Source organism: Octopus sinensis, linkage group LG6, assembly GCF_006345805.1.
Source record: "Octopus sinensis linkage group LG6, ASM634580v1, whole genome shotgun sequence".
NCBI lineage: Eukaryota > Metazoa > Mollusca > Cephalopoda > Octopoda > Octopodidae > Octopus > Octopus sinensis.
In genome coordinates, this window is record NC_043002.1 from 51,989,574 (window position 1) to 52,013,167 (window position 23,594).

Here is a 23,594-nt window from a genome sequence, read left to right on the forward strand (position 1 = left end):
CGCTAAGTTACGGGGACGTAAACACACCAGCATCGGTTGTCAAGCGATGTTGGTGGGAGAAACACGGGCACCCAAACATATACACATACATACATATATAAATACATATACATATATACGACGAGCTTATACACATACATATATACGATATATATAGTGAAGGTCAAGGAAACACACACACACATACATCGACGGTCTTTTCTTTAATTTTGTTTCAGTCATTTGACTGCGGCCATGCTGGAGCACCACCTTTAGTCGAGCAAATCGACCCCAGGACTTATTCTATCTTTTTGGCGAACCACTAAGTTACGGCGACGTAAACACACCAACATCGATTTTGTCAAGCGATGTTGGTGGGGGACAAACACAAACATACACGCATATATATATATATATATATATATATATATATATATATATATATATATATATATATATATATATATATATATTAATCAATATAGGGTGGCAAAAAAATTTTGTAGAATTTTTTGCCACCAGCGGCCTAGTGGGAAAAAATTAAATAGTCATAGACCATTTTTAAGTTCAACATCAACAATCAAGGAACGGCCATAATAGGCCATTCACCCACTAGAAATAACAGCCAAAGCTTCAACCGCAAATAAAAATTAATTCCGTAAACCAGGAGAAAATTTAAAAAACATTTACCCTGTAATTACAGGGTAAATGTTTTTTAAATTTTCTCCTGGTTTACGGAATTAATTTTTATTTGCGGTTGAAGCTTTGGCTGTTATTTCTAGTGGGTGAATGGCCTATTATGGCCGTTCCTTGATTGTTGATATATATATATATATTATATATATATATTTACCCTGTAATTACAGGGTAAATGTTTTTTAAATTTTCTCCTGGTTTACGGAATTAATTTTTATTTGCGGTTGAAGCTTTGGCTGTTATTTCTAGTGGGTGAATGGCCTATTATGGCCGTTCCTTGATTGTTGATATATATATATATATATATATACGACGGGCTTCTTTCAGTTTCCGTCTACCAAACCCATTCACAAGGCTTTGGGTGGCCCGTGGCTATAGTAGAAGACACTTGCCCAAGGTGCCACTCAGTGGGACTGAACCCAGAACCATGTAGTTCGTAAACGAGTTACTTACCACACAGCACTCCTACACCTATATTTGAGGGAAATTTGTTGATATTTCTAACGGATCGAGCGAAAATGTTAAGTCTCCCTTGTTGGCTCATTCAAATTTTTGTGATTGGGAACTGTTGTGATCATCACAATAACAAAGATAGCTGTTTCGCTAATATTGCGTCTCCAGCTCGACGAACACAACGTCTTGGTAGATACAATATCAAAAGCAAAAGCAGTATTTCAGACATTGGAGGATGATATTGTAGTGGTAGAAGATGGAAACGGCAAGCGTAAGATCGGTGTCAAATAGCTAATACTACGGACATTTTAGAGACAAAAATAGATTCTTTGAAAGACTTACTCCATTCTAATAACGAGTGTTTCCAATCTGAAGATTCTTATCTCAAAGACCATGGATAATTCCTAGTCATCTTTCTCTTGATGCTATTATCAAATTATCATTCCCTTTCAGGATACTTCAATTATGTAAAAGTATGTGGAAAACTTATTGACGCTAATGTGGTTCGGAAACCGCGAATTTCTCGTGGGTATTGTTCCTTTACTTTATTTAGATAAGATTGTATCAGATGTATTTCTGTATTTGGCAGCGACTACGTATAGACGAGTATGCTGATGTAATCATGTCTGAATAGGAAATTAATACAAAGCAATTAACTTCTATAAATTGAGCCGATGTAAGACACATAATTCTTTGTTTTAAAATATTGTTTTATCGTTTAAAGTTAATACTAAAATTAACAGATGGGCTGATGGATTTTTATTTATTTTTGTCTATGTATATGATTATTTTCGACGAGTATAGAACAAAATAGTCTACAAAATCTTCGTACAGACATGGTTGTGTGGTTAAGAAATTCACTTTGTAATCAACACGTTTCAGTTTCAATCCTGCTGCGTGGCACTTTCGGGAAGTATTTTGTAGTATAGCCTCGAATCGACCAATGCTTTGTGAGTGAATTTTAAAGACGGAAACTATGTTAAAGCCCGTCGTATTTGTGTGTAGGAGGGTCTTTGTGTCTATATTATTACACACATACACACACACACACACACACGCACGCATACACACATACACACACATACAGTTTGATAAACAGGTTAGTTTTGCTTATGTCCCTGGAACTCAGCGGTTCGGCAAAAGAGACCGATAGAATAAGAACCAGACACAAAAAAAAGATACTGAGTTCCAGTTGCCAGACTAAAAGCCTTCAAGGCGATACCCCAGCATGGCCAGAGTCCAATGACTGAAAAACATAAAAGATAAAAAACATAAAAAAATCTCTATGCCACCAGTCAACAATACATCTCTTTCTCAGCAACACCGACTCCATAGCGACTTTTTTTCTCTTTTTCTATTGAACTGAGAGGTTTTTGTCTAGTTAGTGCCACTGTCCAAACAGAATGTTTTTATTCAAAAGGGCTTTGTCTGTATCCCACTTAGCGGCTCGGCAAAACAAAACCGATAGGATAAGTACCAGCCTTAAAAAAAAAGTACTGGGCTCGATTTATTCGACTGAACCCCTCAAAACGGTGTCACAGTAGGGCCGCAGTCTAATGGCTGGAACAAGTAAAAGATAAAAAGATAAAGGCTATCTCTGTTTTTTTTATGTGTTCCAGTTTCCTCGAAATATTTTTTCTATCAGCATATAAATCATTTATATTTTTCATTATCTAATATATTTATTCAAGAATATTTCGGTGGATAGGATTGAAGATGACTAGATAAGCTAAAATGTGTCTTCAAAAGCTCTCATTTTTCTATATTCTCAATTTGGTAATGTGTTTCTTTGCTTTTATGTCCATTTTTGCGTCTCATGCAGCCTTCAGTTAATTGCACAAACCCGTTCTTCCATATACTCCCTGCATATCGGCACCCCTGCATCTTTTTGCTGTCAACTACTGATGCATGGTAGTATCAAGTCAAAGGTCATAAATACTATTTCCCGCTCTTATGCCTACGTTTTAACTAAATAAGATGTCTTTAGTAAAAAGACAACTAAAAAAACGTCTCCAAGAAAGCAGACGGTAAAAGGAAATATAAAAGAAAAGAAAAAGAAAACAATTGTGTTGCCAAAATGTCGGAATATAAGATTTATTATTTAAGATGTAAAGTAAAAGCAGACGACATTTCTCAAGTGTCTTTAAGATTGAGTGGTATCTTTCGTTTTATGACAACGGGTGGCGTGAGAAGTGAGAACATAGATCATCCGGGTATTTCTGGAAGTCACATCATTTCAATGAATTCATGGCATGGTCAAAAATTATAACTAAAGCAATTAACAACGAGGCTGAGTAAAAGAGTGTTAACATACCAGACTGATGACTCATAGACTTTGAGTTCATTTCCCTATATTAGTGGGATGAATTACGGATCCACGTTTCATTTTTAAACTATATTTTCATTGCTGTTATTCTACTGTCAGCATATTGTCAAGTTTTCCACTGGATCAGACTAATACGATCAATCTGAATTTAATTCTTACTCCTCCACTTAAACATCTGAGTACTTCAGTCCAACATTCACATTGCTCATTACATCTTACTAACATATTAATCAAAAATATTTTTCTATAAACACATATATCAAAACCCTTTAGCATTCAACCATCCGTTGTCCAGACTATACTCTATAATCTAAATTCTTTGCAAAAAGTGATATCCGCTATCCCTAATATTCTGCAGTTATTTTTTCAGGATATCCTCAACAGGGCTGCCTACTCAATGATCTCATGTCGCTTGATCTTGATGCAATAGCCATCAGCAAGATTAAGATTTCCGTCAAGTGGTCCCTTGCACTTCAAACTAACAACGAAGAGTTGATATCTTTTTGTTGACCTGGATCGTATGAGGAGTTAATGTTGTTTAGGAAAGGACTAGGACTTGAGTTAAGACGAGCTTTTAGGGACTTGGGGTCTGGTTGGAGTCAAATATTCAGGTGGATAGGAACAGGGGCCAGATTATGATTAGGCTGACCAGTCTTACCAAAATATTGACTGAACGAAATTTACTGAATGATCGAGAAGAAATGGTCAATTGTAACATAATCACTTTAATACGTAATCGCCTGACCAACACACCTCAATTCAGATTTCATCTGGCCAGCCTTCGATGTCTACCCTTTCGCTTCTTTTGGAAGCGTCGGGTTCTTCTGACCAAAAGGTTCACCTGCCACCAACACCTTCACGGAAGGCTCTGTTTTCCATGGTTGATGATGCACAGACATACACTGAAGTTAGAGTATTTAGAAAGATTTCCAAACGGTGATCCGTTTGTGAAACACACTCTATCACCATTTGTGTCTTTGACAGAGCTGCAGTTCTAGATCAAGTGAAGACCAATATTAAATATCTGACAAATGGAATGTTCTCAAGCGCTCACACTCCTCTATTATTCAAGTAGCACGTTGGTAAAAGATATTCTCGACTACCATTCTATGGAGACTGTGTAGCGTATATGGGCGACAATATACTCTGTGACACGCTGGGGTCATCATAGAACACCTAAGCAAACTATTCTGGAGGATTTTTGTGTCTGAGAATATGGGTATCTTTTTGTTTCATAAACAAATAACTACCTAACAGACGGGAAAAAAAGCGAGCATATTTTTTTTCACGCAAAGGAATTTTGGAACCAAAATATAAATTATATGGAGGTGTGATCGTCAACAGAAAGATAGTGATTTTAAATCTTGAAAGAATATCATCAACTCCGATGCAGACACGTAGGGAAGGATAGAAAGTTATATAAAGACGAAGGAACTGTAGAAAAGATTATTATACTTCAAATAGGGACAACTTAAAAATTTACTGAACATAAATCATTGTAATTTTGAATCTTGTAAGAATCTCATCTCCGATAAAACTGAGTTCTTTCAATCATGTATATTTACACTATATAACCAAGCTTCTGTGATCTATTTTTGCTTAAAGACTTGTGAGATTTTTGTCTGTAAACCTATTTTGCTTATTTTAAAATATCATTCATGTTATTGGACCCAGCGGTATCGTTTTGTGTCTGTTCTGGATTGTGATAGGATTGGCTCGAAATCAAACAAAATAAGCGAACTCGGCATTAGCAGCTAACGAAATGTTCGTTTTTCTTACATTCATGAAGATGAAACTTTTCCAGCATGTTGAACTTACTTTTGACTAGGTGAATTGGTGGTGGTTAATACTTAAATAAGGACACAGCGCAGTTTTAGAGACAAGATACGAACCACCAAGTCCTCTTGGAAATATATACCATATTATATTTAGGTGAGTAATATCATTTATTAGGCGTATAGATGACGAGTTGGTAGAGTCGTTAGCGTGTCGGATAGAACGCTTTGTGATACACTTTCCGACATTCTGAGATCAAAATTACCTTTCCTTCTTTGAAGAATCGATAAATTAAATACCAATCCAGTACTGGAATCTATACGTCTTCTCTGGAAGAAATTGGCGTATTCAGACCTGGAGAGGGAAAGAGCTCCTCCGTGTTTAACATATCCGAGACACGCTGTATGTCATGACAACCCTGCGATTCCATCATTAATAAAGGACCCCAAGATATTAGGTATATGTAAGCATATTCATTTCAATATAAATGGTAAAATGAATATATTTATGTCACCCTGCACTTTACTGAATTAACATGTTAATTCACCGTTGTGTGGTCTTTTCTATTATTTTAGACGATCATCCGTTTTCAAAACTAGATTACATGAGAATAAGTTGCACTGGAGTCTCTTTCTTCTTTTATTGGCCTAAGACTGATAAATAACTAAGAATTATGCCCAGAATATCTATTACGTACCCCTGACGTGTTTCTGATAACAAATGAACTAAAGAATTTACCCACACACACATACACGTATATCTATCTATCTATCTATCTATCTATCTATCTATCTATCTATCTATCTATCTATCTATCTATCTATCTATCTATCTATCTATATACACACATACACACACTCACTCACTAATCTGTGGCAATATATATGTGTGTGTATGTATGTATGTTAGTACTATTTGCAGCACATGTTGATCATGCAACTGTTCTTTATTTCAATGTTATTATTGTAAGCTATCCTTCTCCGGGTTTCAAGCGTTATTTTGAAAATATTTTAAAACGTCTTTGCATTTTGTTGAGAGATGTCGTACATAACAATTTCCCTTCAACGGTTTCTCAAATTTTACTAAGTAAAAGCTGTATCACAATACGTCATCGGTCCCACAATAAAACACGGAGCTACAAAACAATATAGTGATAAAAGAAAAACTAGGAATCAAAGGGGGAGATATCATAGATAAGTCATGAAAGCTAAGTCATGAAAACTGCATTACCATAGTTATGCTGTAGACGTACTTGTACATTTCCCGAGTGACTGGTGTGTAATTTATGCACACGCTCGTGCACCGGAGAAGTACTCAATGCAAGCGTAGAGCTCACAGTTTATACATATATAGAGAGAAACACTGGCCTGTTACGTATACATATAGAATAGCAGCGGTCTGTTATGCATGTATCTAGAAAAAATAGTGGCTTGCTTTTCAGTATGTGTGTGTGTTCTCATTAATTTAGAATGAATTTTGACCGGTAGCAAGGTTGTGTTCATCAGCCTCTAAATCTTATAAAAGATCTTACAGATTTTTATAGTCTCAGCTATCGTGATCAGTTTTAGTTTATGAATTGAAGATTTGCGTACTCTCCCAAAGAACACAAGTTCAGTCATACTTTGCTCCAGATGAGTTGGTATGTATCCTCTTGTTCCAATGATAATAGGTATGAAGCTGAATGTATATCTTGGATACTGGATTTGCAAGCTCCATATCAATGGTCCATAGATGTCCTCTTTCTCCTTTATTTTTCTAACTACATTGGTGTCCAGAGGGCAGCTGATTTCCTCTATGTATGTATGTATGTATGTATGTATGTATGTATGTATGTATGTATGTATGTATGCATGCATGCATGCATGTATGTATGTATGCATGCATGTATGTATGCATGTATGTATGCATGTATGTATGTATGCATGCATGTATGCATGTATGCATGCATGTATGTGTGTGGGTATGTATGTATTATGTATGTATGTATGTATGTATGTATGTATGTATGTGCATACGTGTGTGCGTGTGTGTTTAGTGTTATTAGAAGCACAGCCTGCCGCATTGTCGGGCCGTTGACGACTAATCCGGCACCCCTACCAAGCCTGCTTTTTCTTTGATTTCCAAAGAGGTATCTATATCTGTAGGGCAGCTGACCTCTATGATGGTACATGCTTTTGCCCCTCTGTCCCAAGCAACAATATCGGCCTGCTATGTTTACATTTTTTAACAGAAGATTCGATGGGAATATTCCACCAGTATTCCTTGAGTTGGAATTTATGAATGTATTCCATAACAGAGGGATTTTCTAAGTTTATTTCAGGATAGACTTTTTGGCGGATGGCATTATAAATTGTTTTAGCAACAACATTGTGCCACATAAAGAGGTAGTACCGTGACGACATTTTAGGGCAGCTGCTAATCACATGCGTGATGTCTTCCGCAGAAACATGACATAGCCTACACATGCGGTTGCACCTTGGGATTACAAGAACATGACTATCTTTCTTGTTCACCAGGTACTTTGTATCTCTTGTTCTTGGATTGCAAACGCTTAGCCCTCAAAGTGTGATGTGATGCAGTGGTCTTGTGTCCAAGAGAGGCTACGCTTCATGTCAATTCTACTGTCTTCTTCAAGATTCCGGGCAACATACCCATGCATAGTCTTTTTTTTTTTGTATGCTGAGTGCTCTCCATCCAGGTCTGCTCTGAGGTAAGAGAATCCAGCTGTTTTGGGGCTGTATAGATCATCAGGAAGAGACTACTTCTTGAGGTGCTCACTGCCAGCTCGTACAATGTTGCTCAATTCACTTTCCAGCACTGCATTTATATATTTATTTATGCTGCTGTTGTTTAGCAAGTGCTGCCTGAGTGATACCATACTGCATTCGAAGGCCTTCCGCATTGATCTCAGACGTCTACCACCTTCATTGCTTCTTAGGTAGAGCCTATCAACATTATCATAGTAATGCTGTTTCTGTGGAGGTTGTAAGTTGTTGTCACGATTTTGTTGGTTTTGATATCTATGGAGTGGATTTCCTCTACAGATCAATCAAGTATCCCAAATGTTGGGATCAACTCTATTCCTTGTGTGTGTGTATGTGTGTGTGTGTGTGGTGTGTGTGTGTGTGTGTGTGTGTGTGTGTGTGTGGATTTGCAAGCTCCATATCAATGGTCCATAGATGTCCTCTTTCTCCTTTATTTTTCTAACTACATTGGTGTTCAGAGGGCAGCTGATTTCATCTATGTATGTATGTATGTATGTATGTATTCTCTTACATTTTTAATTGTTTGAAGTATTTTAAGGAAGGAGATGGTTTAAGCCAAAGATACAAAGCTCCATTGTTGGAATGAAAATAATAAAAACAAATTCACATTTCGAACTCGAGAAAAGTTTCGCATATTTTTATTGCTCTATTTACAGATTGTATTTGCATTGTGCAGATCAGTTGGTTAATTTCTTTTTCTTGAAATGCTAAATAGGTATTTACCCACAAAACCAGAGCACCAATTATTATTGTTGTTAATATAAATTTATAGTCTAGGTATAGAAACTTGTGGTTTCGAAGCAACAGTCTTTTGTTGTCCAAATTCATTCACAACGCTTTGGTCGGCTCGAGGTTATTGTAGAAGACACATGTCCAAGGTATCACGCAGTGGGCTTGAACCCGGAACCATGTGGTTGGGAAGCAAATTTCTTATCACATATATTTCTTTATTGCCCACAAGGGGCTAAACATAGAGGGGACAAACAAGGACAGACAAACGGATTAAGTCGATTACATCGACCCCAGTGCGAAACTGGTATTTTATTTATCGACCCCGAAAGGATGAAAGGCAAAGTCGACCTCGGCGCATAGCCACGCCTGCGCCCTTGTATGTGAATGCCTCTGATCGCTGTATATCAGTTTACCACTGTCTGTCGTCGCGTACGTATATATATGTATATCATACATGTATATATATACATATCGTATATATATCGTATACATATATGTATATCATATATGTGATTATGCAAGAGAGAGGTCTTCACGTAAAGCAAGTTAAAAGAAGTTATGACAGTGAGAAAGAGAGAAAGAAAGCTTCAGAAAATGTTCGAATGTGAAAGAGGGAAAGATGGAGTGCATGCTGAAGTGTGTGTGTGTATGTGTGTGCGTGCGTGTGTGTGTGCGTGCGTTACTGGTAGTGTCTAGCTGTATGCATGTGTGTGTGTGTGTGTGTGTGTGTGTGTGCGCGCGCCTGATTGTGTATTGTGTGCGCGAGCGCATTTATGCCTGCGTGTATGTTTATATACGAAAGGAAAATAATCTTGACAGCCAACAAATGAGAAAAGGAAGGAAGAAAGAAAGGAAGAAAGGAAGGAATAAGGAAGGAAGGAAGGAAGGAAGGAAAAAAGGAAGAAAGAAAGAAAGGAAGGAGGAAAGGAAGGAAGAAAGGAAGGAAGAAAGAAAGAAAGGAAGAAAGGAAGGAAGAAAGAAAGGAAGAAAGGAAGGAAGAAAGAAAGGAAGAAAGGAAGGAAGAAAGAAAGAAAGAAAGGAAAAAAGAAAGAAAGGAAAAAAAAGAAAGAAAGGGAAAAGGAAGAAAGGAAGGAAGAAAGAAAGGAAGAAAGGAAGGAAGAAAGAAAGGAAGAAAGGAAAAAAGGAAGAAAGGAAGAAAGAAAGGAAAAAGGGAAGAAAGGAAGAAAGAGGTTGTAAGATTAGGAATGTTGATGGAAAAGAAAAGAGGGACGGATAGGAAAGCAATACAATGAAGGAGAAAGAGGATGCTGGAGATAAAGTGGGAATGGTCCATAAGAATGGAAAAAAGAAAAGGCGAAAACAAGCGGATGGTGAGTGAGAAATAATGAAAGATAAACAGACATTAAGATGGGAAAGAGAGAAGGGAAAAGGAGTGTGAATGTGTGAGTGAAAAAAAAGGAAAGAGAGAGGGCGGGAGAGAGAGAGGGAGGAAGGAAGGAAGGTAAGAAGGTGAGAAGGAAGGAAGGAAGGGAAAGAAAAGGAAAGGAAGGAAGGAAGGGAAGGAAGGGTGGGAGGGAGGAATGAAGGAAGGCAGGGAGGCAGGAAGGAAGGAAGGAAGGAAGGAAGAAAGGGAGGATGGAAGAAAAAAGAAAGAAAGAAGGAAAGAAAGAAAGAAAAAAAAGAAAAAAAGACAGAAAGAGAGTTGTCTAAGAAAAAGATATTGTAGTAAGAAAGATGAAGATCGGAAAAGGGAGAGGCGGGGAGAAAGAAAGAGGGTGCGGTCGGTAGGTAAGTAAATGATAAGTAGGAGGGGAGGAAGAGAGGGAGGAGGGGAGGGAAGAGGGGAGAGAGAGAAAGAATGAATGAACGAGTAAGTGAATGAAAGAAAGAAGACAAGGAAGAAAGTGAGTGAAAGTGCGAATGAGTGGAAGTGCGTGCGGTCATGTATATGCGTGTGTGTTAATATTGCACATTCTGTGCGTTTGTGTATGTGTATGTGTGTGCGTGTGCGTGCGTGCGTGTGTGCGCGTGCCTTCGTGTGTGTGTGAGGAACAAAATGCGAACGAGCAAAAATTAAAGATGACAGAAGAGAAAGGCAGAGACTGACAGGCATTGACAGACAGATAGATGAAGAGTTGAAGAATGTGACGATGAGACAGTTACATATGGTGGCAGTGGTTGCAAGGACGATGGTAGATAGATAGAGAGAGAGAGAGATAGACAGACAGACAGACAGACAGACAGACAGACAGACAGACAGACAGACAGATAGATATGTTTCTTTATTAGCCACACAGGGCTGCACACAGATAGAACAAATTACAAGGTAGAGCTTTTCTTTTGAAGGTTTAAAAAAAAAAAAAGAAAAAGAAAAGAAAAAAGGAAGGGGGGAGTTTCGATCAAAAGGGATCGTAAAAGGAGAGAAAGAGGACAAAAAGAAGGGGGTTAAAAAAAAAGGGGGAGAGGAAAAAAAAAAATTTGATCAATAGGGATCGTTATCACAGAAATGTCAATATGAAGTGTAAAGGGGAGGACAGGTGAGGTTTACCCGTGGAAAGAAAAGCCTACGGAAAAGACCACGGTAACCTCGGTCAATGGAGTCACATGTTATATTTCTTTTTTTTTTTTTTTTGCAAATAAGCAACTCTCTGTTTTCAATTTCTGGGTTCATAGGATCATGCTCAAGGTGGCTTCGTCATTCATACGTGCCATTCTTGCTACATTCACCCATCTTTTTTTAAAACATTCGCTAGACAAAACTTGCCTCTCTACTCTCACTTTCATTTTCAAGTGGTACTTGAAGAAGTTGATGAGAGATTGACCAGAGAGGAAAGTGTTTGTCTCCAATCCTTTCAGACGCGTCCACCAGATACATTCTTTCGCCATAGCCACAAGGATGATGAAAATAGCTCTTCCTTCCCGTTTGAAGGAGGGAGGCGTGACAATATTAACGATAGACTCAGCTGATAAACCGACTCGTCCCACACGTGACAGCAGTTGTTCGACACAAGCCCACAGGTCGGAAATTGTTGGACACTGCACGAGTGCGTGCAGAACGGTTTCGTCGCTCTGACCGCATCTCGGGCAGGTCGGCCCCGTGTTTCTCGAGCCGTGTCTGTAGAGCTTATCCCGAACGGGTAGCGCTTCTCGGTAGCACTGCCAGGCCAGGGATCTCTGGAAGTTGTCCATGGGCCCTGGCCCGAAAGTCGTCCTGAACAGGCGGGTCAGGTACTCCTCGTCGACGTCCAGGTTCGCCCCGAGCTCGTCGTCGTACCTCCCCTCCACTAAACCCCTATAGAATGCTTTGGTTGTGTTGAAGTCACTCAAGGTCGACCCAGGACGGCAGAGTTGCTTGAGAGCAACGCGACACTCGCGGTGCCATTCGCCCTTCTTCGGCCTCTTTTTGATCCACGACTGCAGTTCGGTCATGGAGACGAGCTGCGGGAAAGCGTGCCTCACAAACGGCGACCACACCTGTTCACCGTCGTCTACATAGAGCCAGAGATGTCGCAGTCTCAGCGCGTGTCTGCGCATCATCAACCACGGCATGCCCAGCCCTCCTTTTAACGGGTGTTGACAGCAAATGGATCGCCTGACCATCGGGACGCATCCTTTCCACAAGAAGCGAAAGAGAATGCGTTGTAGTTTGGTGATGGTAGGGTCGGGACAAGGTACGACGGTCAGGCGGTAGTAGATGACGGACGCGATGTACGTGTTCGCCACCTCCGCCCGACCTTTTAGGGACAGTTTCCTCTCGGCCCATTGCCGGGCGAGAGTGACAGATAGATAGATAGATAGATAGATAGATAGATAGATAGATAGATAGATAGATAGATAGATAGACAGATAGACAGACAGACAGACAGACAGACAGATAGATAGACAAATAGACAGATAGATAGATAGATAGATAGATAGATAGATAGATAGATAGATAGATAGACCGATAGACAGACAGACAGATGGATAGACAGGAAGACAGACGGATAGATAGATAGACAGGAAGACAGACAAACAGATAGATGGATAGATGACAGACAGACAGATAGATGGATAGATGACAGACAGACAGACAGACAGATAGATAGATAAATAGATAGATAGATAGATAGACAGACAGACAGACAGACAGACAGACGGACGGACGGACGGACGGACGGATGGATAGACAGACAGATGGATAGATAGATAGATAGATAGATAGATAGATAGATAGATAGATAGATAGACAGACAGACAGACAGACAGACAGACAGATAGATAGATAGATAGATAGATAGATAGATAGATAGATAGATAGATAGATAGATAGATAGACAGACAGACAGACAGACAGACAGATAGATAGATAGATAGATAGATAGATAGATAGATAGATAGATAGACAGACAGACAGATAGATAGATTGATAGATAGACAGACAGACAGACAGACAGATAGATAGATAGATAGATAGATAGATAGATAGATAGATAGATAGATAGATAGATAGATAGATAGGTTCTAAGCAGTGTTGCAGGAGGTGAAGAAGAAGAAAAAAAAAATAGTGGCGACGGTGAAGGAAGTAATTTTTAAATAATTTAAAGGTGGGTTGGAGTGCAATGTTTTTGAGGCCAGAAGTTGGAGCTGCAGAATTGGAGAAAGCTGTCACAATCGAAGGATTTACGATTGTTATCTGCGAATGACAAGAAGCAAAGCCAATTTAGACGTCTAACATGTTGGGCGTGCCAGCGGTCGAGATTATTATTTGAGGGTGTAAGATTATAAGAGAGTCGAAAATGAGATTTCTTCTGAACTTATTTCTCTACGAGTCTAGTCTAGTCTAGAAAGATTTTTTTTCTTTCTTATTTTTCTCTTCGTTTCTTCTTATTTTTCTCCTCCTCTTTCTTCTTCTTCTCCTTCCGTTTCTTATTCTTCCTCTTTATTCTCAGAGCAAAAGCTAACTTTAAACTAGGTGAACTTACTGAACTGATGAAATCAGAAACTGTCTGCATTTTGCTCTTTTCTTTCTCACTCTGGTCGCGTTGGTGGCGGGTAGGGTGGGAGGGAACGTATACGGATGGCATATGTATGAGTGCGTGCGCGTATGTATGTGTGTGTGTGTGCATGTGTGTATATGTGTATGTGTGTGTATACATGTGTGTGTCTGTATGTGCGCATGTTTTTTTGTATGGATTATGCATATATTCTTTCATTTCTTTCAGTCATTTGACTGCGGCCATGCTGGGGCCGCGCTTTTAGTCGGACAGATCGACCCCAGGACTTTTTTTTTGTAAGCCTAGTACTTATTTTATTGGTCTCTTTTGCCGAACCGCTAGATTACGGTGACGGAAACACACCAACATCGGTTGTCAAGCGATGGTGGGAGGGGACCGAAATTGCGAAGATGATCCGGTTCTTGACTGAAGATCGAAGGCTTCGAATGTTACGTCCGTTTTTTTGTATCGTCTTCTAAATGTTTTGCGTTCTTGTCCCAGTTTGTGTTTTTTTATATTTACCTATATATATATATATATACTGTTTTACTGTTTTACTTGTTTCAGTCATTTGACTGCGGCCATGCTGGAGCACCGCCTTTAGTCAAGTAAATCGACCCCAGGACTTATTCTTTGTAAGCCTAGTACTTATTCTATCGGTCTCTTTGACGAACCGCTAAGTGACGGGGACATAAACACACCAGCATCGGTTGTCAAGCGATGTTGGGAGGACAAACACAGACACACAAACACACACACATATATATATATACACATATACATATATACGACGGGCTTCTTTCAGTTTCCGTCTACCAAATCCACTTACAAGGCTTTGGTCGGCCCGAGGCTATAGCAGAAGACACTTGCCCAAGGTGCCACTCAGTGGGACTGAACCCAGAACCATGTAGTTCGTAAACGAGTTACTTACCACACAGCACTCCTGCGCCTAATATATATATATATACGACGTATATATATATATTATATATTATATATATATATATATAATATATTATATATATATATATATATATATATATATATTATATATATATATATATATATATATATATATATATATACAACGGGCTTCTTTCAGTTTCCGCCTACCAAATCCACTCACAAGGCTTTGATTGGCCCGAGGCTATAGTAGAAGACACTTACCCAAGGTGCCATGCAGTGGGACTGAACCTGGTAAGCAAACTACTTACCACACAGCCACTACTGCGCTTATGCATATTGTGTGTGTGTGTGTGTGTGTGTGTGTGTGAGACCTGTGTTTGTTCGTTCGTCTGAGCATGCAGTGCATTTAGTATGTCTTTCCGCCTGCTTGTTTAAATAAGAAGCTTTCGGGTTCAGTCCCACTGCGTGGCACCCTGGGTAAGTGTCTTCTACTATAACCCAAAGTCTTGTGAGTGGATTTGGTAGACGGAAACGTGTTTATGTGTGTGTGTGTGTGTGTGTGTGTGTGTGTGTGTGTGTGTGTGTGTGATGTTGGTGTGTTTATGTCCCCGTAACTTACCGGTTCGGCAAAAGACCGATAGAATAACTGATAGGCTTACAACGAATAAGTGCTGGTGTTGATTTGTTCGACGTGCACCAGCATGGCCGCAGTCAAATGACCGAAACCAATAAAAGAATATATGTAAGTACACACACGCACGCTCATATATGTCTCTCTCTCTCTCTCTCTCTCTCTCTCTCTCTCACTCTTTATATATATATATATATATATATATATATATATATATATATATATATATATATATATATATATACTTTACAAGGCCAATTCACTGACATAGATGGAACCACAAAACTTACATTGGGATTGCTGAAAATACCTTCAAGGAAAGATACACGCAGCACTTTATTTCGTTTAGAGATAAGAATATAAGACGCGACGTTTTTGTTTAATATGGTTTGGAACCTTAAAGATAGGAAGGTAGACGACCCCAAAATAAACTGGCGCATCATAGCCAAAACCATGAGATATAAGGAACGAGGCAGTAGATGCAATCTCTGTAGTACAGAGAAATTAAATATTACTTCACCAGCGAACATTTAGAACAGTAATACAGAAACTTCCTCCTAGGGTTTGCACAAATAACAATCTAAACTGAAAAATGTCATGCATGATCCCTCGTTGATCTTCCTATCTATCAAACCAGAATAAAGCTAATATATAATAATGTTAATATATATAATATTCATGATATGCATAATAAAAATATACACTCTCGATTCGATCTCAGAAACTCATGCTTCAATTCAAAACTGTGTACATATATAACACACATATAAGACATCATACGATTTGTTAATTATATTTTCATGAGCATACAATTTCATGAACTTATAAACGTTTAAAAACTTTGTAACCCTCCAGAAAAGATCAGTATACACATGCATATACAGTCACAAAAGTGTTATATAACATATGTTGTATACATATAAACATCTGTAGTTTATTTTACTGACCCAAAGGATGAAAGGTAAAGTTGGCTTCGGCTGTATTTGAACTCGGAATGTAAAGAGCGGGAAGAAATGGTGCTAAGCATTTTGTTCGACGCAGTAATTGTTCTGCCAGCACATTGCTCTTGAAGCAAAACTTAAGAGGTATTTCAAAGTTAATGTTAAATGGTATCAGCTTAATATCTATAAAGAATTATTGTCTACAATCAAAGAAATTTAGTTGTACGTAGAAAAAATGGTTAAGTTTGAAGGATATAAATGTGTTGGGAAAAAAATCTTTCGATATTTTATATTTTAAAAAATAAGAAGCTAAAGAAAAGTAAATTATTAGTATGGTAAAAGAAAGTGGTGAAAATTTATATATCTAATAAAATGGAAGTTACATTTCCTATAAGATAAAAATCGAAGGAACAGAAAATTTAAAGCTAAGATGAATAATTATGAAAAACCCTTTGAAATTAAAGCAAGAAAATATTAGAGAAAAAATTAAATAATAAACCAGTAAAAGGTTTTAAAATATCTAATTAAATAAATTAAAGAATCTAAAATGAAAGTTATGTCATCTATCTTAACTAATAAATACGGAAAATAATTTTTTTTATTGAATAAAGGAAGCAAGAACACTAGAAGGAAGTTAGGTTAGAAAGTAACGGTTGTTGTTTAAAGTCTAAATTATTATAAATCGAGACAAAATCGATGTCAAAACACGTAAGGTCGTTGAAACAAATGTATTAATTGTATAATTACATGATTGTAAGAGGGTTTCTGGAATTGGAGGCTAACGGTTTATGATCGTGTTTAGTTTAAACAAATTCAGAAGTTGTATTATATCATTTAAGGCGGCGAGCTGGCAGAATCGTCAGCACACTTGGGAAAATGTTTAGCGTCATTTCGTCCATCTTCACGTCCTGAATTCATATTCCACCGAGGTCGATTTTGCCTTTCACCCTTTGGGGTCGATTAAATGAGGACCAGTTGAGCACTGGGGTTGATATAATTGACTTATACCCTATCCCGAAATGCTGGTCTTGTGCCAAAATTTGAAACCACTTGTTCGGACCTTCTGTGTGTATTTGTTAGACGGAAATTGTATGGCAGTCCTTCATACACGTGTGTGTGTGCGTCTTTGTGTCTGTATTAGTCCCCATCGCTTGACATCCAGTGTTTGTTTGTTTACGTCGGTGTAAACTTACCATTACAGCTAAGTAGACCGATATAATAAGTACCAACCTTTAAAAAATAAATAACGGCGACGATCAGTTCACCTAAAACTCTTCAAGACGGTGCTCTAGCATGGCTGCAGTCTAAAGGCTGAAGCAAAATATATATATATATATTATATATATATAATATATATATATATATATATATATATATATATATATATATATATATATATGTTCAGCAAAACTTTAGATTCAAATGAATATGGTACTTAATTTAGATGCACCAGAATTCTGTATGGTGTTATCCATAAAAATCCGTGAGGTGATTATAATAAAAATAAGCAGCAAGAATGACTCCGGTAATTTGGTACGATCGTTTCGTACTACATCATTTTATTAAATGTTGTAAGTATTACAACAGTTTTAAAATGCTGAGCACTCATCAGCCAATTATATATATATATATATATATAAACATTATTGCTTTTAAATCTCTCAACGGGAGACATTCAGTAACAGTACCTTAAAGTAAAGATTATTTGCCAATATAATGCGGCAGTCTCGGTTGGGACGAATGTTACTGTTGTTTAGCCCCAGTAAACATCGTCTCCAGCTGGCTATACGACACACTATCTGTGTCTTTATATTTTTGAACAGGGGAATTTAGCACCCCTACCCAGTACAAAGCAGTATCAGATGTATGTATGTATGTATGTATGTATGTATAATGTATGTATATATATATATATATATATATATAATATATATATATATGTATATATATGGCCGACTACTGAGAATAAAGAGCGCAAAATAATTCTGAGAATGAATAAAATATTTAATCTAGAATCTTTTATTTTGTCGAGCAAACGACTATGCATTAAATATAATTTATCTGTGTGCATGTGTGGTGTGTGTGTGTATACACACACACACATACATTTATATATATATTATATATATATATGAATATATATATGTATGTGTCTGTGTACATATTTACATTTACATATGTATATATACTTATATATACACGCACTTACATACGAAACAATGACGATCAAAATAACGACTTGTACATTGCACTACAACGTGGAAGATATCCGCAGCAAGACTTTTGTCTCGGTGATAACCGAGCATTGAATGACGTCAGCAGACTTTCAGATACGTGTTTCGAGGTTATTATTCCTCCTCCCGGTTAGAATTTCTGTACGTAAAAGTAAACAGCAAAACACCGTAAATCCTCGAGTATAATTCGCATTTTTTTCCCAAAATTTAAAAGTCAAAATCCCTAGTGCGTACTATATACGAGGTTAAAAATGAAAATATTTTCTAAGCAATGTCCGAGTCTCTATTTGCTGTCTGGCTATGTGTATTCAGACGCATTTTGTGATGTCGGGCGTGAAAATATCTTAAGCTAAGCCAGAAAGCAATAAAGTCATAAAAGAATCATCCATAACTTGCAGTAAGCAACATTTATTAAACGTTATTACTATTATTTCTTTATTTTCTGCAAACAAAATGCACAAAAAAGCTATACGTTTGCATTATGTTATATATACAATAATAATAAAGGACGTTACCGTATACATTTTCACAAACCAAGGACGTTATATAGACCTTCTTGACTCAAGTTAGAGAAGGGGTACGTATTATACACAAGGTTTAGGGTTTTCAGAGGTAAAGCCCCCTAAAAATCCCTGCGTATTATACTCAAGGGCGGACTATACTCGAGGATTTACGGCACTTTACTGATGTGTACTGCGGCTTTGTCACGTTGTAAGTTATTCATAATAAGTACAGGAAACAGTGACAATTAAAATAATGAGGTGTACATTTATATTTAATGCGTTCTGTACATCAGAACATGGAAGGCGTTCGCTGCGGTACTCTCAACACGGAGAAATTTTTCTCTTTATAGATTTTGGAAATAAACTGAAACATTGTCTTTCATCGAGGCGGCATAAACACGCTAAAACATGTTTCTGACAATGTTGATGCCACTCACATCTCAGCTCGATGTGTTTTTATGAACCAAGACTAGAAAATTTTCTCAGAGACAAGAGTCCCGCAGAGAACGTCTTCCATCTTCTAGTGTATAGAAGAGTATTAAATATATGTATACACACGCCGTTAATTTGATCGCCCTTACTTCGAGTGCTTATTACGAATTAACTACAATTCAGCTACGCATCAGTACTCATCAGAAAATGTAATTTTTGATCTTTACATAAAGGAACAAAAGTTAGAACCGGGCTATGAATGACCGGGGCGGTGTCTTGTTACTTAGGGGGCCTAGTCACGCCGAAACACGTGTTTGGTATCCCGCTGGGTTATTCAGAACCCCGCTCGATGTGTTTTATACACGAAATCAATAACGAGAAACTTTTTTCTATCCATAATTTCTCAACGCATTCATTCTGAAATTATTACGCGGGAGACTTGAAAAAGTATTGAATAGGCTCTTTGGACAAGTTTGTTCCTCAATCACATGATTCCAGGTTCAGTACCGCTGCGTAGCACCATGGGAATGTGACTTCTACTATAACTCTGAGCCGACCAAATAAATACTGGAATCGATTCGTTCTACTAGAATTCTTCCAGGCGGTTCCCCAGTATGACTGCAGTCTAATGACTGAAACAAGTGAAAGATAAAAGATAACTGGATATAACACTAACAAAATTCGCAGAAATTTTCGATCAGGAGTCGCGATGAGAACAGTTGTACAGTGAATCACAGTGCTACGATTAATTATATCGAGAACAACCTTGTATTTTAAGGATCGAGTGGGTAACATGTCGATGAAATATCACTGTGGTGGAGTAGAGTGGGCTATACGTGATGAGTTTACCATGAGAATGAACTGTTATATACCACTACTTGGAATACTCTATTCAGAACCAGATCCGTATTTAATGGCACACCGAGGCGAATTGTGGAGTCTTATCTGTTGGTGTGTATTCCCCGACAGTCGAAAAAACTGAGGTAATGTACGGGGTAGGCCAAAATTCACGCACCAAAACATTTTACCTATATTACATTATTGTTATTATCATTCATTTAGTTCATCATGTACAAGTACGAGGTGCGGATGCTGAAAAGTTCTTGTCTTTAAAGGTGTCGCGAAAGGCCTGGTTTGGAAGCCCAAACTTCCAAGCACTTTTATGGGGCTTAGAAAAACTGAAGGACCGCTGCAGTAACTGTTTGAATCAGAGAGGGAAATATATTGAATAAAATTATAATTAATTGATCCACCTGAATCTGAGAGGGGAATATAATACTTTGAATAAAATCATATCCTGTATTTCCTTTCACTCAAAACCAGGAACTTTTCTGTACCCCTCGTACGTGCGTATTCATCGTTATTTTATTTAATTTTAGAAAAACTTAAGCATGTCTTTGAGGTAATCCTGGGGCGTATTGAACTTATTTTGTGCGTAACTTTTGGCCCACCCTGTATTTCTCAAAAACAGAAAAACACCAGAAACCAACTCGAACTTCTTGCTTCTTGACTAGATATTCTAGTTTCTTATCTCCTTCGCCATCTCACCTCTATGTCACCAAAGTAAGACCAACGCAGTCATCTACAAAATTGGTTTTGTTTTTAGAAAACAAATCACTGCCGCTGCTACTCACTCTCGGCATCTGAATATAAATCAATCTCATCGGTCTTAACAATATTTGCTTGTGTCTACGCTGTTTTCTAAATCTTTCGGCCCCCATCACTCCAATAATTTTTCTTCTCTTTATCAATGACCTCCTGTCAATCACCAATAACCCCATAAGAATCTATACAGATGGTACAATATTCCATTATCACACATCTTTTAAATTTAACTTACTATCTATCCACTTCAGTCTGACATTTTCATCGTCTTCCATCAACGTTGAATTTCACCGTTTTATACTATGGGCATTTCTTTCACAATTTCGGTAATGCTTAATGACACCATACGTAAACGTTTCTTCTTTTAAAGACTCACACCATATTCTTAATTATCATGATCGTCACCCAATTTACAATTCCCAAATGGCCTTTCGTGCAATCTTCGTTTTCTCGGCATTGTAAAAACCGGATCAATACTTTTTCCTTTAAAACTAACAAATATTTGTAACCCCGGTCTAGCTTATTCTTTACAAAACCCGCCGTCATCATTGACATCGTAGATTGCATGCAAGAGATAAATATGCAATTTTCTTATTTGAGAAACCTTAATTTCCATTGTCATACTGAAGCTGTCTTTGCTTCAGATGTTCTGTTTCTTAAAACTTCAAGCTAAACTTCAAGTCGAATCTCAATGTTCAGACTACAGCCCGATTTCTAAACACCAGTGTGTTACTTTTCTCAGTAAAACTCGATTCGAGTATTATATGAATCCCACTTTTTTTTTCTTGAAGAGTGAGGCACCCTTTCGGTCAAAACTAACCAAGCACCAATCTGCGCATCTATGCACAATCCAGGACTAGATTTAAAAAAAAAAAGATTGGAAGTTTCCCAAGCGTGCATGTTTCAGCCTTTCCATACCACATTTTATCCAATAGAAAGCGGGCCACCTTTGGGCCGATATAGCATGGTACTAAAGTTGAAACAGACGTTGCTGTTAGAATGCAAATATCCGGCGAAACCGATACAAGGCATCCCTTCCAGCCTTGTATCAGTTCCATCAAACCACTATTCTGGATAGGTACTTTATTTATCGGCCCGGAGAGAGTGAAAAGAAGAATTCACCTCGATGGGATCTGAACTCAGAGCGTAGAGATTCAGAATACTGCAAAGTTCTAAAGATTCTACCAATTTATCGCCTTATCGTGGAAACTCAACATTCCAACCACTGAGTCTCAGCGCTCCTTTTCCTCACAGCCGGAAAGGATGAAGGGCAAAATTCACCTCGATGGGATTTGAACTCGAAGCACTGAGAACTCAGAACAAATAGAGCCAGGCATTCTATTCAAAGCTTTAACGGTCTTGCCAGTTCGCCGCCTTAACCTATTTATCAAGGAACCTCAACATCTCAGCCACTGAGCCATCACTGCTCTCTTCCTTTTCCTAATAAAACGATTGTAACTGCAACATCTAAAACACAAACAATAGGAAAATCAAAAATAACAACAAAAACAACAACAACAACAACAGCAAAAACAAAAATATATTTATTCCATTTCGTTTATAAAATATTTAGCAATCAAATTCTGTTGTATTTATCGTCCATTTGTCTTCCGTGTGACATTGATTAAGCGGACAGATCGAACAGTCGGTCAATCGATCAGGCCAGTCAACCAATCAATCAATGAACAGTTCAAATTAATACATTAATGAAAAGCTCCAAAGAGTCAGTCAATCAGACATTGGTCATATCGATCTTCGTGGTGGGTTGAATTTGGAAGATGAGTAAAACCGACAGACTATTCTTTCTTTCTCTCTTTCTCTCTTTCTCTCTCTCTCTCTCTCTCTCCCTCTTGTTCCTTTTCTATTGTCCTTTCAAATTCTTTTTCACTACATACACAAACGCACGCACACACAAAACACACACACACGTTCCTTTTATATTGTCTTTCTAATTCTCTGTCACTCCTACACACACGCGCGCGCGCACGCATCATCCACACACATACGCCCACACACATGCGCACAAACATATGCCCACACACATATTTACACGCACGCACATGCACACACAAGTCAATTCGCCTTACACATCCAAATACACATGATTAATTTCTACACCACATATAGATACTCTCTCACACACATACCAGTTCTCTCTCTCTCTCTCTTCTCTCTCTCTCCTCTCTCCCTTTCTATTAGTTCAATACATGTTTCTAACACATCCATTCATATATACTTCGTCGGTTTTCTTGTTAGTGTGTCTTCCCAGTCCACACACACTACACCTCTCTCTCTCTCTCTCTATTCCCTATCTATCACCGTCTCTCTTTCTCTCCTACTCTTTCCATAGCACTATCTCTCACCCCCATACACCCACCCACGCTCACACACACACATATACACAGAAACAGACGTAGCCCCCCCACCCACCCAAACACTGCAAACTGACACACAAACACAAACTCAAGACACCAACGAAAACCAGGGGTTAAGTGTTCACTTCGACTTCGGTAGGATATTCATGTATTTACAAATGATTGACAGCATCACTTCATCAGCGCCAGCTCCGATGGAAAGTAAGCGGAAGTCTCTGGCAGAAAAATAGAATGCATATTACATATATATACATATACATATATATATATAGTGAAAACTTGGGTTACAAAAAAAATGTTTTT

At 37.9% G+C, this 23,594-nt stretch overlaps 1 protein-coding gene across 3 annotated transcripts in view; it reads right to left on the reverse strand.

Moving 5' to 3' along the window:
• Positions 1-22,438: 22,438 nt before the first annotated feature.
• The window catches only part of LOC115213442 (probable acyl-CoA dehydrogenase 6), a 30,976-nt gene continuing 29,820 nt past the window's right edge, over positions 22,439-23,594 (reverse strand). The window contains exons 9-10 of one of the 3 annotated variants that reach the window (XR_004999677.1): positions 23,202-23,506; positions 22,439-22,759 (exon numbers count right to left, since the gene is read on the reverse strand). Coding sequence is in view for 1 of the 3 variants with exons in the window: in XM_029782417.2 (XP_029638277.1) it covers positions 23,413-23,506 (94 nt within the window). In the remaining 2 variants the exon portion in view is untranslated. Of the gene's footprint in view, positions 23,507-23,594 lie in introns of all 3 variants that reach the window. The other 2 variants (XR_004999676.1, XM_029782417.2) reach the window with 2 other exon arrangements.